At 43.5% G+C, this 19,325-nt stretch overlaps 1 protein-coding gene across 1 annotated transcript in view; it reads right to left on the bottom strand.

The window, feature by feature from the left end:
• The window catches only part of TARS1 (threonyl-tRNA synthetase 1), a 201,354-nt gene that overhangs the window by 34,161 nt on the left and 147,868 nt on the right, over positions 1-19,325 (bottom strand). The window contains exons 16-18 of the mRNA XM_086960505.1: positions 18,448-18,552; positions 14,071-14,143; positions 10,994-11,108 (exon numbers count right to left, since the gene is read on the bottom strand). Coding sequence (XP_086816631.1) covers positions 10,994-11,108; positions 14,071-14,143; positions 18,448-18,552 — 293 coding nt within the window. The remainder of the gene's footprint in view (positions 1-10,993; positions 11,109-14,070; positions 14,144-18,447; positions 18,553-19,325) is intronic.

The following is a 19,325-nucleotide window of genomic DNA, read 5'->3' as shown; positions in this document are numbered from 1 at the left end:
AGTATGCACAGAGGCGAGAATTATCGAGTCTGCTGACCCTGGTCCACGACCCTGCCGCGCCGGGAATTGAACCCTGGTCCCGGGCAGTTCTCTGCTTCCGGGTGTGCCGCCTCTAACCAGTGAGCCACACCACTTCACAGTATAAACATTACTCCTTCTTTCTGTGTCGAGATGTGCATGCAGAAAGACCAACTATTTGGCCGGGATAATGGACCATTTTTCCAAATTGATGCGAAGACTTAGAGACTGAAAGAGAACCAGACAGGCTCTTGTTGAAATTCCTGCTGCTTGAAAAAACAGAGCTTGTATGAGTCAATCGTCCAGGTATGGGAACACTTAGTGACCTGAACGTCTTTAGAAGTCCGCTATCAGTGCAAAGCACTTTAGTGAACACCCTGGGAGCGGACTTCAAACCAAATGGAAGTACTTTGAATTGGTAATGGCGCCCTGCCACTTTGAACCTGAGGGATTTTTGATGTTGAGGGCGGATGGGAATATGAAAATAGGAGTCAAGGAAATCAAGAGAAGCCAGATAATTCCCCTTTTCCACGAGGAGAAGAATCTCCTGAAGAGATAGCATCCGGAAAGATTGACTTTTGATGAACTTGTTCCGCATTCTAAGGTCAATTACCTGCCTCCATTTTCCGTTTTCCTTTTTGATGAGGAAGAAGTAGGAATAAAACCCTCGATTTTGCTGGTTGGGGGGTACTTCCTCTATGGCCTGCTTGAGAAGAAGCACATTTATCTCCTTTTTGAGATCTGGAAGGTGACTGAGAAGAACTTTCAACAGTGGAACATTTGGAGGATGCTAAATGAATTCTCCCGTGTGGTAATGCTGGAAGATACTTCGAACCCATTTGTCTGAAGAAATGGAGTTCCATTTCTGAAAGGATGCAGAGAAGATGTGATCGTGGTGTGGGATTATGGTAGCAGGGGCCTCATGAACTTTATTGTCTCCTATTGGAGTCCTGGGACTTTCCAGCAGATTGCTTCCTCTTGCGTTCTGCTGGTCTTGAATAAGTCTGAGCGGTGTTGGACTGGAAAGACCGGTTGTATGGCTGGTAGGTATTCTGCGGATATGGCTGGTACTGCTGCTGAAACTGCGGACGGGATAGGAATTGCCCCGACCTCTGGTACGAAAGGACTGAAAGCGGCATTTCTTGAGATTGCCTAAGGCTTTGACTGGATCAGTGTCTTGCTTTATAGGTAGTAGCTCCTCATCTATGTGCTTACCAAACAAGCACTCCCCATCAAAAGGCATGTCTAAAACCTTGGCTTGGACTTCTGGACAAAAGATGGTTGCTTTTAGCCATCCCTGGCAACGCAGAACCGTTGTTCCTGCCATTTGTTGAAATGCAGTGGATGAAACGTCCATGGCTATCTGAATGAGCTCGGAAGACGTTTTTTCTCCCCCAAAAGAATATCTTTTGCCTCTTTCTTTTTATCTTCCAGGAGAAACTCCACCAGAGTAGAGATGTCCGACCACATCTGCCGGTTATATCTCCCCAAAATGGCCATGGCATTAGAGGCTCTAATGAAGGCTGCTGCCAAAGCCGAGAACCTCTTTCCAATATTGTCGAGGCCACGACCCTACTTGTCCAGTGGGGCAGTGCAGTGATATGCTGGATGCATGGCTCTTCTCTGTGCTGCTTGCATGATCACAGAGTCCGGCCTCGGGTATCCAATGAGGCATGCAGGCAAGTTGTCAGGTGCCTTGTATTTTTTTGTCCAGTTTTGGAATAACAGCTGGAACAGAGGCAGGTGTTTTCATTAACTTTAGCCCTTATTGCCATATAAAGTCAACAATAGGAATTGCCCTCACTGAATGTTGAGTGCCTGGTTTGAAATCATACCGAAAACACTCAGTTTGCTTGTTTGGCATTAGCAAATCAAAACGTTTGGAGGCACACTCTATAAGATCATGAAATCCCCTATTATCTGCCAGAGGGGAATCCGCAGCAGGAGGGTTAGGGGATGGTGGCATAGGGGCTATGTAGTCATCCCATTCATTATGGGTATCTATGTCCCTCTGTATTTTCCCTTCTTTTGTGTGGGCATCCCTAGCATCCTCCGCGATGCCTACAGGAGAAGGGAGGGTCTTCTCTTTTGTGGATTTGGGAGTACTTTGGACAGGAAGAATAGTGGTTTCCTCTTAGGGAGCTCAAGGTCTCTCAGGAACATTTGCGACCGGAAAACGTATGTAATAGTCGTTAAGCATGTGATTGAGATCAGACATCAGAGACACTGGAACGTTCATGGATGATCAACTAAACTGATGACGCTCCTCCACTGTCATCGTAAGGATAACGTTCCTGCATAGAATCCTGCCTCAGCATGACGGACATCTCTTTCCGCAAAAGAAAATTCCCCAGCCAGGTAAGAAGATGGATCATTGCCCTCAATGTCCTCCTCATCAGAATCTTGGCACTTGACCCTTAACTGCGATGGACTGTATGCAGGGCCAAACATACCTTCATCCTCTGACTCTTGGAAGTCCTAAAGGCGAGCAGGAGGTAATATTTTCCCTCCGTCGAAGGGCTCAGCGACTGTACAACTGCTGACGCAATAGTCTGTGGCACCGTTAACGTTGTGTAGACTACATTTATCTGCGGGGACATCATAGCTGGAATCGTCAACAAACCTGTGGTCGACGGTGAAATTCTCGTCGACGGTGAAGGCCTCGCCGATGACATTACCATTGTAGAAGGTCCGCCGGCGTTGCCGCCGTCAGCGCTTTGACTGTCCGTCGCCGACAAAGCCGTCGACGGTGCAGCAACCTCAGGTTTTCTTGAGGGGAGTGGAATATCTGAAGATGACACAGTTGACGGTCGAGAAGATTGGTCCCTGAGAGGAGTCAGAGAAGTAGATGCAGCTGAAGAGGGCTTTGAAGCCTCTGACTGAGGTATTTTGTGGTGTTTAGGCTCAGATGTGTCCTGGGACTTAGATTTCCTAGAGTCCCCATGATGTGAGGAGGGACTGCACTCCTTTTTTTCCCTTGAGGAAGAATGGGCCTTTTCCTCAGGTTCAGAGTCCGATCCGAAGCAGCCTTTCTCTTCTGTAGCCAGAGTAACAGCCTACCCTCCCTATCTTTGAGGGGTTTAGCTGAAAAAGAGTTGCAATACTTGCATTCCCTGGGTTTGTGGTCAGGGTAGAGGTAATATAGGCAATGTTTGTGGGGGTCTTCAGAGAACAGCCTACACTTCCCACAGGTCTTACAGGGCCTAAACAGCCCTGTTTTAGGTTCTAGCATCTCAAAAGCAGGAAGGGCAAAAGTATAAAGTCCAAGAAATACCTTGAGAATAGCTAAAGCTGAGACTGGAAGTCAAACGTTGAGAAGAAATTCCATAACTGAGCATAGCTCAGGGAGACTCCCTATCACAGGACGTGCGGTAAGAAATATGAGGTATGGTGGCTCTGTGAGGAAGGGAACTCTGATGTCTCAGCTGTGATTGGCTGAAGTTTGGATGTTTTTAAACTGAGTCTGAAAAGTTAATTAACACCTTAGCTGCGTGTAAACATCCCTCCCCAGTGCTGCGCTGTCCATTGGAACCAGTGCTGAATGGACGTCCAATGGTCGTGCGCAGCACTGGGGAGGTAGCGCTGCTGACGACCGTTGGCCGTCAGCAGCACTTAAGGGGTTAAGTGAGGTGTCTGTTCGATGGAGGTTTATGGTAATGTTTTATTACTGCTGTTTCCTATTTTACCATGGGACTCCAGTCATGACGACGGGGAAGATTCAAGCATGTGAATCAATAAAAGATTCAGTAGTGGAGAAGAAGGAAAAATGCTCCAAACGATGTTAAAGTCTTTAAAATAAATCAGATGAAGTTTTAAAAAATATCTTGCTGAAGAAAGAAAAAAAACCTCAGAAAGTAAAGATACATTTCTAACCCATAAGTGTTCTGAGATCCAGCCAGCATAAGCCAGATAAAAGGACTGAGTCTGTAAGGCAAACTGCCAGTACGAGGCATGCTGGCTCTCAATGTTACAGTGTATTCTGAGTGTAGCTGGTGCACTTTTTACCTATCAGGCTCCTTTTCCTTCATATTCCTCTGCAGTTACAGCAGGGATTTAGACCATATTATTTCCTTGTATAGCATATTTCTACTCCAAATGCTGCAATGTGGTTTGAAATTATTATTAAATTACCGTAGTTTTCTGCAGACAAAATGTAGTTTAAACTAGCCTGTCACAGACTTATGGAGGTGCCATCATACTGTTACATCCAACTTCAGATTAATATATGCAATTAAATAGGTGTTCCATGGTTCCCACACACAGGGTGGGGCTATTCTACATTCATGATTATCAGTGTGAATCTTGCAGTGTAGACATTTTATTTTTCTAGACACAGAATCACTTGAGATTTACCAACTTTGCAGAGATATCAGAGAAGTACTACTCTGCCCAAAAAAGGAAATTGATTAAGAATGGGTAAGTCTGAAAAAGAATGTATGCGAGAAATGCTGGACCCCCTTATGAATCTGTCCCTGCATTAACAATTCAAACAGGGAGTTTAAAATATATCACGATATGTATAAGGAGCACTGTCCTAATAATTTATTATAATGTTTTGTAAAGCTATCATTTATGTATTAGCCTACATAGAATAACGCAATGGGGAAGCACTCGAGATTTGTTAGACTTGCAATTACAGGAAATCCATTCAGGTGACATTCCATTAGAAAATTGCTTTATTTGACACTGCCTACCTGTACGAAAAGGCCTCTTTTTGCTGGATTATTCCCTTTTTTGACTGATGCTGCTGTTTTGTTTTATTATTCTGTGAACTAGGACTCTGCCAGTCTGGCTCCAGTGCATGTGCTCGGACCCCTAAAACATGGTGAAAATGGCGATACTTCTAATTGTCACACTGAACTCACTTGTGTATGGCACTAAGTGAGCCCAGGTCCTGTAAGTTAAATGTCATTAGTGGACTGCAGCACATATAGTGTCAGCATCGGAGTGACAAAGCAAACCATGATTGTAGGCCTGCCACTAGTAACCTGGCTGTGCAGGTTTAAAACTGGAAATTGGACCTGTTAAAATAACCCTTTTTAATAGTTCTCAACCCTCCTTTTAAATATTAATAAGTCACTCCTAAGTAAGCCTTAATACCCGGCAAGGCAGGTTGCATGGCATTTAAAAGAAGAACATGTGAAAGTATAATGTAAAACATGCCCTTACAGTGACATGGCTTCAAAAGCCAGTTTCACCGTATCATGGTTATCTGTCCCATAGGAAAGCACTGGGAGTGAAAGTTTAAATTAAATTGCGTGATCTCCACGTACGAACCAGCTACAAAAGTCCTTCTTGGACTTTTAAAAATATTTATTGCAAGTTCAATTCATTGGTAAAGGTCTGATTTGTAATAAATATTTTAGATGTCACCTTTGGATGCCTAAAGACTTCAGAAGCCCATCTGCATGAGCTTGCAACTATCACAGAGGAGCTGAATAGCTCCTTGATGAGCTGTAATCTGGGAAGTGCCCAGGAACATTATTAACTTCAAAGAGGACCACCAGGCACATGTATGTAAGACACTGGCCTGCCCCATTCCATTGTCTCCTTTGCAAGTCAGACAGCAGGACCCAGAGGGAGAGAAGCTGCCCCTAGAATTGATTTTGCATGATCACAAAGAAGGGGTTGCTAATTTCCCTGGTCACACTTATAGTGGTCACAAAGAAGGGGTTGCATTTCTAGAGTGGGCACAGGGGAAGAAGGGTCCACCCTGAATTTAATAGAGAGATGCACTCTGGCATTGAGAGCGATCGGGCACATAGGAACGGCTGCAAAAGTGGGTATAGTTACCTCTGTGAACTTTTTCTATACTGGTAAGGGATGGGCCAGGAGTCACACGCCCGCACCCCCACCGACAGGCTAGTGTCAGAAATAAAAGTGGCACCTTTGGGCACCCTATTCTGCACACTACTGGACCGAAGAATGACTGTACCTGCTGATGAAACCCGTGAGGAGAACCCTAAGGGCTGGACTAAATAAGCAGACTCCAAGGGTCAGTTGGCTGACCTCCTGCTAAGCCACATGGATACAAAAGCTGCAAGCAGTCCACTTTTCTGGAAGAGCTCTCAATGGGTCCTGCCCTGGACCCTGTTAGTGGCTTCTGCGGAGTGAGCCCTGACCTCCAAGTGCTGTTCCTTCCTGAGGTCCTGGAAGCTTTGACTGATGTCAGAGTGTACTCCTCCTGCCAAATTCGAATACCTGAGACTTATAAACTTGGTGTCGGAGTGTACTCCTCCTGTCTGGTGTGTACTCCTCTTGTCTCACTCTAAAACCTGGGACTTAGACATTTTTTGCTAAGTTTTTGCCTGGGGAACCATCATGGGACCTGGACCAACCTGCCAGCCACTCTGCTGTGTGTGTTTTGCCAGTGGGCATGACTTTGCTGCAGATCCAGTTACATTCTTCTACACAACAGCAAATCTGATTCTGCGGGCCTGATGCAGACCAGCATCCAAGAAGTTGAACCCTCTTTGGCTACAGCCGTGTCCATGTTCCAAAAAAGAGTCTAAGTCTGAAGGTAGGAACCTTCACCTGGACCCATGTCGAGCAGCATCTCATTGACATCAATGACTTCCTGGGTGTGAATTTCAGACTTTTCTTGCCTTAGTCAATGGCTTTACCGTGACCTTGTGGTGGTCAACAAGCCCATCTCCGGGTACTGCCTGCAGCCTTGCCCTGCTGAGGACTCTACCTTCTTGGAAATGTTTGTGGTGTGAAGGTAACGTTCCAGCCAGGACTCATCTGGCCTATGTATCTGATTTGCACTCCACCACGGTTGGCCTTAAACCTTACTCTTGATTCCGGTCAAGCACGACTAGTTGGTGCTTTTTGTTGATATATTTTTTTTTTACTTTAAAAATTCATATCTCCGGACCCTCAATTGAATATTTGTTTTTTTACTATCCTTTTTTTCCATTATATTATTCCCTTTTTATTTACGGCCCGGGACCAGGGTTCGATTCCCGGCGCGGCAGGTTTCTGGACCAGGATCAGCGGACTCGATAATTCTCTCGCCTCGGTGCCCACTCTGATCAGCGATCACACTCGGCAACTCTGGGCATTAGCTTGCCTCATCTTCACTAACGGCCCCACCAGACCGCCGGGGATGCCTGGTCTCACCCTGGAGATACCCATTAAGGGACCATCTCTCAGGGAAGCCAGGAAGGGTTTCGCAGCAGTCGAAGCGCCTTGGGACCCCTCCGGGTAAGTAGTGCGCTATATAAATGCCTATACATTTACATACATTTACATTTTGGTTCGACTTTATGCTTCTAACCCGGTCTGCTTTGTGTCGTAGATATCACGGGTCGAGTGGAGTGTTTAAATTACTTAAAACTTTACTGGACCTAATACGATTAGTGACATTATTACTTGTGGTGGACTAATAATCCACTTTCTCCTACTACCATACACAAATTATGGCAAATAAACAGCCTACAATGTATACCTCGTTTTCTTTAAACAGATTAACACCTTGTTGGCATCATAGCGGGCAGACTGATTGGCTCACACAATGTGAATATTTGACTATCTTGCGAAAAAGGAAAAGTAGCATCACCATCTTAGTAACTAACCTACTGAGATATTAATCTACAAAGATTTTGCCACATATACAATACATCCCACTTAGTACCTGTCCACTGACCAACAACCCAAGCTTTATTCTGGCTATTCAAATTTTGAGTGGCGGACTACGGCCTACCGTACAGTTTCAACACACTACAGTGACCACAACCCAGTACTACTCGAAGTGGCTTGGGGAGCTCATATGGGGGCGCCACCAGTAACTGCAAAACTGGCACATCCCCTGAGGACTTCCGACCAAGATAGACGAGTGAAGTGGGCTAAAGTGATCCCGGAAAATTTTTACGAAAAATGCTTCCCTAAAATTAAAGCCCAGGTAGAGCTCTGTAGAAATCCGGGCACTCAAGGGAATATTATAGTAGCAGCTTATGAGGCAATATGCGACCAGGTCTCTAAGGATCTTCTAGCCAAACCCATCCAGGGAGCCCAAGGACATAAGCGATGGTTCGACTCTGCATGCTCGAAAGCCCACAGAGAATTGTTGGCGGCCCTAAAATCTGTTCCTAGGGTTAAAGATGATATCTCGAGTCTAAGGAAAATTTACAAGGCAGCAATAAAGAATCGTAAAGACACCATCAAACGTGAAACATGGGATAATCTCCTTTCAGCGGCAGTACTGAAGGACACTAGGAGATTTTGGGAGATCATCAAACAGCCCCTATTCTCGGAAGATAGTAATGCACCCATGGATTGCGTGATTACCGATGAAACATGGCTGTCTTTTTTCGAAAACGTATATGGGGGTGACGATGAAGGAACTAAAAAAGGCCCACTGCCCAACATAGATGTACATCCTATCATCTTTAATCCTCAAGAAGTGGAAAAAGCACTCCTGGCAACCACTAAACATAAGGCACCTGGTCCCGACGGAGTCCCCGCTGACTTTTTCATGTATTCACCTAAACTGTGGGCTGAGGTTATGTCAAATGTGTTTAATGCAGTTAATGGCAATTCAGCCCCCGCCTCGTGGGCCATATCTACCATTGTTCCCATTTTCAAAAATATAGGTCGGCGGGACGATCCCGCGTTTTATAGGCCCATATCCCTCTTGGACTCAACCATAAAAATCCTGGGCAGAGTCCTCTTATCTAGAATGAGGGAGAACGTTGAGGGTTGTGGCGGGTTGTCTGAACTGCAATATGGCTTTAGAGAGAGAAAATGGACCATTGAACAATGTATTAATCTGCATTTACTCATTTCTAAGTACACGGTGGCCAAGGAGGGTTCCGTGTTTCTTGCATTTATGGACCTTTCCTCGGCGTTCGACCTTGTTAATAGGTCAAAACTATGGTCGATCCTGTTGGAGATGGGCATCGATGAGGCTTTGGTTACGTTCATGGCCACTTTGCATCAGGAGCTTTTTGCAGCCGTACGAGTGTCAAACAATGGCAGATGTACCCCACTGTTTAAATCTCTAAAGGGGGTACGGCAAGGTTGCATTTTAGCCCCCTCACTTTTCACCATCTACATTAATGGCCTGGCGGCACACCTGCGTGGCCAGGATGCGGACGTCCCGCGCGCAGGAGATGTACAAATTCCTGCACTCCTGTACGCGGATGACGCCGTGTTGATCGCCCGCGCGGGTGTTGGACTTCAGCTCCTCTTGGATGCCTTTGGCTCTTTTATGGATAATTTGGACCTGAAGGTTAATGTTTCCAAATCACACACGATGGTAATGGGGCGTGAGTGTACCAAAAAAAGACATAAATCATTTTTTTGCAGAGGGGTCCCTGTTTCAAAGGTAACCACATTCCCCTATTTGGGTGTATTGTTTGATCAAAAGGGAACGTGGGGGCCACAGATAAGAGCAAAGAGGTTGGCGGTAACCAGATCTTCCTCAGCGCTCTTGGGTTTTGCGGGTAAGTTGGGAGCCAGGCCCATGGAAGCCCTTTTAAAAATCTATAAGTGTAAGCCTGTGCCCATCGCACTATATGGATCTCCTTTGTGGGGGTATGTAAATCTTGACCCTATTCAGAGAGCAGAAAATAGATTCATTAGATCTCTTCTCTCTGTACCCCAGTCAACCCCAACGTATTCTATCCATCAAGAGGTGGGTCTACCCTACTTGTCAGATTTACTGAGCTTAGCGCCCCTGACTCTATGGCTGAAAATGTGGTTGAATGAAGACCTTCCACTGAACCACAAAATACTGAAAGATGTCTTATCACTAGACAAATATAGCAGTATCCCATGGCTGGCCTATTTAATTAAATCATTCACAGAATTGGGTCGCCCAGAACTTTTTTCATGCCCAGAAAAAATCAGGGCTTTGGACATAGGCTATATAAAAAAGGCATTCAGGGAAAGGAAGGAAGCGCGATGCGAGGAAGTTGAACTGCTGAAGCCAGCAGTTAGGGCACACAACCTCTTGGTTAGCGTACCCTCTCTCGCACCTTATCTTAGTTTCGTTACATTCCCTTATCACAGGTTCTTACTAACCAAGTTCAGGTTTAACCTGCTACATTACTACTTAGGTTCTTTTAAGTGCTGGCAGAAGCCCGACCTAGCCCCACTTTGCAGTTGTGATCATTTTTCGGTGCAGGACACAATGCACTTTGTTATGTTTTGTAGCTTGCATCATGAGCAGAGGAAAAAATATTTGCTCCCCATCCTGAAAGAAGCGGGATTCACACAGGTACGCCCGGCGCTGCTCTATTTACAGCTCCTGACAAATCCCCGCACAACCTTCTGCATTGCTAACTTTTTAGTGGCCGCTACTAGGGTTAAAGCTGCTGGCCAAATTTCGCCTTAACAATTTTAAAGGGTTACCATGTTTTTCTTGACATGAATTGAAAAATGTATTTTCTTAATTTTGTATATAGTATTTTAAATGCGCATCTAGTTTGATGCTTTTTAGGAAAATGTGAGGTTATGTATGTATCCTATGTCATGTTTTATTGTTTTTGTTTCTTTGTATGACTTGGAATAAGTCGAATAAAGATATTATGACTGACTGACTGAGTGGTATATTTGGCACGTTCTTCTATTAGCTGAAATGTCTTGGAAAGAAATGTCTATTGAGTAAGAGATAAGGACGTTTTTGAGGAAGACTCCAGGATTGGCAAGGAGAAATGTATGGTTTGGTATTTATACAGTGAAAAAGAAGCTGGATAGCAACAGAGTGCTGTACACCATTTGGGAATGTATACAGTAACCTTTCACAATGACCTATTCCACAAGTTTAAAATTGCATTAAATTTGTTACAAATGTGCACTTTTAGGCAATAATCAATTAGAAAATGCTGGAGTATTTAAGTTAACATATTTGTGAATTAGTCTAAACGTCTAGTTCCACAAAAACACAATTATCTGGACAATATATAGAACCAGTATTGCCTTGTGTACATTACATTATGTTTTAATACAGAAGTTATACTTCTTGTGTTACCTAAAATGAAGTTGTACTGTGCAAGCTGCGCGTTTCTGATCTTCTTATTCAGAGTGCAACCTGGGTCCAGATCAACATCAGACATGAATCCTGCATCATGGAATTGTTCTTTAACCTGTATCACATTTAAATAATAACATTAAAAATTGTCAAGGCAGATTATTTTTTAAGTATTTCGACACCAGTCTTAACAGACTTTATCACAAATTTAACATATGCATGCTATGCTCGGTTCTTTCTATGCCTGGGATGTATTACCTTAGTAGGGATAGGAACAAGAGCACTTAATGCAGCAGTAAAAATCACAAACGTTCAAATACATACATGACCGTGCCTACTTGGCCATCTCATAGTAAAGAAAGTAAAAGCCAAGGCATAAGAATAGGAGCCTAGATGGTAATAGGGTAAACACAGTCTCATTCTGGTATCCTCTGCCCTTTCATACATTTGCTAGCATTGATATTCACAATTTAAAAGTACTGTGGGAAGGCAGCAAGACAAGCCCCACATGGCTCAGACAATACATGTTGTTCAGCACAGTTTGAACAAACTGAGAACCAGCTCTACAGCTCACCATCAAACACGTTTGTAGCTTAAAACATGTTGTACTGTCATTTTGTAGATTTTGTTAAAAGAAAATGGTCTTTGAAAGACCTGTGGTACAGCCTTGCATCAACAGCATTAGAATGAATATTTTCAACCGAAGGACGCTTTTGGGCCCAGCAACATAACAGTCTACTCAAAGACCTACGTTGTTTATTAACAAGCCTCTTGTAATGCTGGCTTATAAAAAACGTAGGTCTTTGAGCATTTCTTCCTAGGTTAAGGCTGCATAGGTAACAAAATGTCTGCTGAAATGGCACGAACACTTAGTTCCAACCCCAAATTCCTTATCCTTATCAGATAAGGAAACAGTCAAATTGCTGCTTACACACTCTCCTTAAAAAAACTGAATAGAAAAGCCATCAAAAGACAAACTAGTGGGAAACACAAAAAACTGTCAAAAGGAAAAAGATAACAATTAAAAGAGCCAAACACCTACGCCAATTGCCAAGCTGTTTTCTCCACATAGAAATGCATTTCCATGCCACGAAACGTATTTCTCTACACTCACATAAGATATGGGGACATTCTCCTAAATGTTCCATTTTCAGTGGATATGATTTTGTCACTGTTGGATACTACTTTCAATGAGCACATCCAAGATGTACCCTCTTTCCCACACTATTCCCTAACAATAGTTAGGGATACCAAATGTTTAGAACAAATAACTGGGAGGCGCACAGGCATAGAAACAGGACTAAATAAATGTTGGCAAAGACCATGGTCACTTACCACTGAAGTACTGAAGTGAAAACAACATTCAGTGCTATATATCTATGGATCAAAGTTAAACATTCCCTCTCCTTGCAGTGAAGAGCTCCAGGGTCAGATTGCAGGCGAGTTTGGCCTCGTGGCTTGTAGGCTCTATCGCCTCATTCAGCCCTCATTAAATCCTGCTGTGCTACTTGAATGAGGCAAGACAGCACAGCAGACTACAAAAAATGTATACTGTGTCACTGGTATGATGATGGGCCTGGTTGAAAGGCGTGTATGCATAGCTCCATGATTCTGAGCATGGTCATCCGGCCCGCCCTCAAAAACCGGGACATGTTTTACATAAAGTGATGGGACGGCGGAACAGTCCTTGAAAAACCGAGACTGTCCAGGCAAACCCAGGATCCCCTAGTCACCCTACTCATAGTACATTGAAACGCCTGTGATAATTACAGATTGCTCCTGGCACAAACAAGCAATTGCTGGCACAGAAATTGGTAGAATCTGATTTTGTAAATCAGGACAGCCGCTGATGTTTTTGTGCACGCATCCTGGCTTTGTATGCCAAAAAAAGTGTGGCAATTAGCTGCTCATATTCTTATGCTAAATCTGATATTTAAGACCATTTGAGGGAACAATGTTTGGGTAATATGTAAAACTGTAAAAACGGAACACTTGGAGCTTTAGTAATAAGTGGGCTATCCCCCGGTGTGCCGCACGGGTGAGGGGCCGGTTTTGGGCCCCAGGGGGCCGTTTTTGTTAGAAGCCCATTTTTTGTAGCATATACTTGCAAAATCGGCCCTGTAACAAAATCGGCCGAAAACCGGCCCTGGCAAAAACTCAGCGGCACCCACAACCCCCGGAGGGGAGCCGGCCGAGTACTTTGCCACGGCCGGTTTTGGTTCCCAGTCCGGCCCTGGCACACTACTTTTGGGGGCACTTAGGGCAGAACATAGGCTTGACCTTTAAGACATAACAAGGTAGTTTTGGAATTTAATTTGGACATAGCTTTATTTTAAAACCAGCCTGCAAGGAAGGCCTGGCTTTACAATAACACCAGAAACACACCAGTGCACACTTGAGGACATTAAGTCCACTGGGGTCTCTAAACCTACATGCCCTACTATATACGAGGGACTTACAGGGAGGTTGTCTTAGCCAATTAGAATAATAACAATGACCATATACCTTTAGAGGACATTGCACTAACCCTGGGCCTGGTTAACAGAACCCAGGCACTTTCAGAGTCAGTAACCACCAGGATCATTCAAAAAAATGGGGGTGACCAGGAAAAAATAATGACTTTCGTATTCTAGATTTTACAATGCCAGCGTTAAGTGCAGTTTTGTTTGTAGCCGTTGGAGGCTTCCTGCGTACTCGGTAGTCCTCGGTATTGGCAAGAAGATCATCAAGGGCGACTCTCAACTAGCAGCTCTGTTTCATTCCTCAAAACACCAGTGAGAAAAACGTCTGAAGATGGCAGATACATTGGCTTACAGTTGGAGTCCTAGTGAGTTATACTAGCTCTGCCTATGGTCAACATCCAAAACATAACTTTGAAGACTATTTCTAGACAGAGCTACTTACTGGAAGAATAACGTGCACCTGAATCAAGAATGGATTCGGGATGAAAGAGCCTTGTTTCTTCCCCTTCAAACAGTGATACAACAGGGTGTACATAATTTACTTTATACACAATGAGCCCACTTTCAGCCAAACAATACAATACAGTAGGGTGGTAGGAATTTTGGAAGGATTACCTTCTGAGCGTATTCATCACATGTTGGTCCAACTGGTACCACCATAACCTGCTGAGGAGACAGCCAAAGTGGCCTTCAGACAAAAAAGAAATAAAAGAAAGAAATTCAAAATAGTTGTTAAATTATGCATGAATTAAATCGGGCACAAAAAACTATAAACTAAATCCTCCGAGTGCGAACACACATCAGGAGTACATGAAAACCTACCAGTCACCAGGGTTCAGTGTTACTGAAAAGGTATTCAACAACATTTAAATATTTTTATTTTGAATGAAGGAAGGAAATAGCCTCTGATAAAAATATGACAGCAGAACTGCCTAACGATGCCTGTGCCATTGTTTAGCAGACGCAACGTAAATCGAAGCTAAATAAGCTCAAGAATATAGTGAAAAAACATTTATTCTACTTAACTAGTGCCTTTTTATAGGTCAAACACCTTTATAACTGACCAGACCAGTAAGATGAACATTCTTTGAAGACTGGATTTTCTGAAAATACCTTACTTTCACAATAAATTGGCAAATAAATAAGAATGATTTAGTATGTAGAAAGTAGGCACAGACTGTATTACCATGTGAAAGTGGGAGCTGCATATAGCATATATAAATCTATGTATTGATAGCAACACTAGTGAATCCTTACAGAAAAATGATTAGATATTTTACACAAAGTCCGATACTCTGCAGCTTCATGTGGGGGCTTGTAAAATACCTGGCAGGAAAGTACTTCGGATTTAGGGCAGGCATGGGTGGTTGGAACTGTGCTGAACATTTCAAAAACATCATGGGCAGTTGTGTTAGACTACTCACAATCCTGTTGATGTTCCAGCCAGTGACAATTGCCAGAAAACAAAACCGCACACAGCAAGGCTAAAACATGAGAGCTGTATAGATCATGATTAAAATGAACTAAACTTCTGAAGCTTGTAGTGCTTAACATTATTATAGGCTACCCTGAGAAAACATAGATTCGAAATCAACCTCCCACTTGGGGTCAGTAAACAAATGTGGCTGGAGTGCTAGGAGAACGTGAGCCCTGGTACAGCAAGGCAGTGTAACAGCTAATGAGCAAGCAGAGATGTAAGAAGGAGGAGGTAAAGCCTTCCAGCAGACAGGAAAAAGAGGTTTAGCAAGGCTAAATTGTAGGAAGGGTGGAACAAGACTATAGTATGGCAGAGTTGAATCCTGCAGGGAAAAGAGGGAGGAAAGATTTAGGAAAGCTGAGGTTTGGGGGAGACCATACAGGGTATTAAGAAGGCTAGGACGTATCCTGCAGGAAGATTGTGGAACCATAGGTTTAGGAAAACCTTTGTGTAGTGGGGACAGGGGGAGTGGCAGCAGCACTACAGAAAGACTAAAGTGTAAGGGTAGCAACAGATTATATATATATATATATATATATATATATATATATATATATATATATATATATATATTCACTTAAAAAACCATAGGTTTCAGGCCTTATATAGTTAGGAATTAGCATTTTATAAAACCTTGCAAATTCACTTAAAAAACCATTGGTTTCAGGCCTTATATAGTTAGGAATTAGCATTTAAAAAAACATTGAAATTGCTTCTATATAGTTAGTTGTACTATGTCATCAGTGATGTCATCAGTGATGTCATTTGAGATGTCATCAGTGATGTCACTGACCATGTCATGAATGATGTAATATGTGACATCATCAGCAGTGGATTGCGGGTGCGCGAAATATAGTTAGTACAACTAACTATATAGGAGCAATTTCAATGGTTTTTTAAATGCTAATTCCTAACTATATAAGGCCTGAAACCTATGGTTTTTAAGTGAATTTGCAAGGTTTTTAAAATGCGAATTCCTAACTATATAAGGCCTGAAACCTATGGTTTTTAAGTGAATTTGCATGGCTTTTTAAATGCTAATTGCTAACTATATAAGGCCTGAAACCTATGTTTTTTTCAGTGAATTTGCAAGGTTTTTTAAATGCTGATTCCTAACTATATTAGGCGTGAAACCTATATTTTTTTTCAATAAATTTCAAAGGTTTTGTAAATGCTAATTCTATTAGCGGATAACGTTTATATATGTTATTATCCTTCTGGGACCACCTGGGCAGCCATCTTGTTTCTCAGGAGAAGTGAGGCACAAGAGAGCACAACACAAGAGTGGAAAACGCGAAAAGGGGGCCGGGTAGAGACCTCCTGACCCCCTAGCCCTTCTCAGGGTGTCCCAGAAGGACCACCAAGTGCAAACAAATGTTTTTTTTTTTATCGCGGGGTACGCGTACCGTGCGTGTACCCCGCGATTTTTTTGATTTTTTTTCTTTTTGCCCTTGGGGGTCCTTCTGGGACCCCCTGAGAAGGGCTAGAGTGTTGGGGGGTCTCTACCATGCCCCCTTTATGTGTTTTCCACTCTTGTTTTGGGCTCTCTTGTGCCTCAGTTCTACTGAAAAACAAGATGGTGGCCAACACTTCCTGGTTTGGACAGTTTGGAATGTTGACAGTCTACTGCCAGCCAATCAGAAACTCGCTCGCGCATGTAAGGGTACGCGCACGTATGCGTACGGTAAGTGTACCGTGCGCCTACGGTGAGCGCATATAGATATATAATTTGCTCAAATTCAATTTTCTCAACAACTACTGGAGGGATTTTCACCAAATATAGAAAAGGCACTACTGCATACATGTCCCTACCATTTTGCCAAGTTTGGTGTAATTCTGTTCAGCCTGTAGCCGTGTCCAAAGGTCCCATAGAAAATGCCATTTGAAAAATTTCAAATTCAATTTTCTCAAGAACTACTGGAGGGATTTTCACCAAACATAGCAAAGGCACATCTGCATACCAGGCCCTACCATTTTGTCAAGTTTGGTGTAATTCCATTCAACCGTTCGGGCTGTAGCCGTGTCTAAAGGTCCCTATGGAAATTAACATGGGGAAAACACGTTTTGAGACCCCCCTTTTTTCTCGGCCCCCGCTTAACGAATCCCCCCGAAACTTTCAGGGTAGGAGCGGAGCGGAGCGAAGCAATTTTATGGAAAATTACACGCAGATTCCTCAATCAGCGCCAAAGTTATTCCCAATAGAATGTTGGGTATTTCCTATGGTAACTAGGTCCTAACTATATATACCTACTGGCGACCGCCAGTAGGATAGATATAGATATATTGAGGGCTGGCATAGATGTTAAAAACCCTCCCCACAAGCCACTCGGAACTCTCACGAACTGGGTCAAGACCTTTGAAAAAGTTTTATGAAAAACGAAACGAGTCAGGTGCCTCAGACTGCTCATTAAATAATGCTGCCTGCATTTTGTGTAACGTGTGCGTCTCTTCTTCTCTCCAAACTGGGAGAGATCCTTGGCTGACATATAGCGACGCGGTCCCGTCGCAGAGAACACGCACCACCAGCGAGAGCGCCACTAGTTTCCCCGACCTGGATCACAACTGCATAGTCTCGGCAAAACCGAAATTAAGGGGAAACAGGCTGCCGCCAGACACTGGAGTCTGGTATGGTTCCCCCGAACCCCCTAAAAATATTGTGAAGCAACAGGGAGTTACACAAGTCTGGAAACCTCAACGTTCCAGGGAGACAGTGTTTAATTCACCGACCACCCCGCAGAGAGTCATTAAACAAACAGCATACGTGGAACTGTAGGGACCATCATGCCGAGCAAATCGCCACACTGAGGGTGTCCACTAGAGGGCTGGTATCACTTGTTGGAATCATCCCTGCAATCCACTGGGAACTCTCACGGACTGGTTTAAGGCATTTGAGAAAGTTTTAAGAAGAAAGAAAAAAGAAAAATGAACTTACCGACCACCTTACAGAGAGTCACCAGACAAAGAGCATACGTGGAACTACGGGGACCATCATGCCGAGCAAATCGCCACACTGAGGGTGTCCACTAGAGGGCTGGCATAGATGTTAAAAACCCTCCCCACAAGCCACTCGGAACTCTCACGAACTGGGGCAAGACCTTTGAAAAAGTTTTTTGAAAAACGAAACGCACCAGGTGCCTCAGACTGCTCATTAAATAATGCTGCCTGCATCTTGTGTAACGTGTGCGTCTCTTCTTCTATCCAAACTGGGAGAGATCATTGGCTGATTATATATATATATATATATCTATATATAAGTCTAGGTGAAGCCTGGGGAAGATAAAGGGTGGAAATAGGGATTTACGAAGATAGAGTTGCATGAAAGAACAAGCAGTAGTATAGGAAGTATGAGGGAGAGGGCAGGAGTCATGAAATCCACTGCATTGACATGTCAAGTGGCTCAGTGCCTACACAAGATCTAACCTCTATAGTACCAAATGGCAAACCTCGGTTTTAAGAAGGAAAAGCCAACCAAATAACTCTTGCATGTTGACAATGAAGGAAAATCATGTGCTTACCATTTGCCTGCATAGTTTTCAGTCAATATAGCCATCATTCGCTCCACAGATCCAAGGATGGCACGGTGAATAATAACAGGCCTTTTCTTGTCCTCACTTTCAGGGCTGCAACAAACAAAAACATGCAAAACTTTACTTGACAAACTACTTGATAACACATCATCCTGGCTAGCAGTACACAGTGTGGATTTACAAAAAAGATCATTGTTGAAAACATAGGACACAACCCTTTAAATCCAAATCACAAATGAAGATGCCCTTCACTAAGATGAAGGAACGGAGTTCTCTTGTGCAGAACATGTAAATTCATTAAATCTATGAAGCTAACATATTAAGTAATGAAAAACAAGTAATTTTATTCAAACGGCTAACAATAAAGAGAAGCAGAAGCTACATTTGGTAATGGTCATATTGGAAGAGAGCAGTAGAGTAACTGGTAAGGGAAGGAGCACCTGCTCGTGAGACCCCTTCTGCTGAGTTTCTAAAACCAACACATTTTTGATATGATAAGAACCAAATGTGTAAGGGTCAGCTGAAAGGGTGCCCAAGACCAACTGAGGGCACTTGAAGAGTGGATGCTGCTCTCTGAAATCATGCTGGTTGTTTCTGAAAGTGCACTGAGAACCTGCAGAATTGAGGGAAAGGTCTGGAATCTGATGGAAGACATCTCTGACGGTTAATAAAAAAGTGCTCAAGGATTAAACAAAGGCGGGGGCATTCTGATGGTCACAGAGCACACCCATGGATTTTAAGGGAAAGACTGAGGTGTCCAGGGCTCAACAGCTAGATGTGCATAAGGGCTTACTGGAGTTTACTAGAGGTTAGGCTGAAGGCCTGCTGGGTTTACCAGCTGCCATGCTAAGGAATTTAATAGTGGG

Source organism: Lissotriton vulgaris, chromosome 3_1, assembly GCF_964263255.1.
Source record: "Lissotriton vulgaris chromosome 3_1, aLisVul1.2, whole genome shotgun sequence".
NCBI lineage: Eukaryota > Metazoa > Chordata > Amphibia > Caudata > Salamandridae > Lissotriton > Lissotriton vulgaris.
The sequence above is the reverse complement of the archived record's forward strand: the minus strand, read 5'-3'. Positions and strand labels throughout refer to the sequence as shown.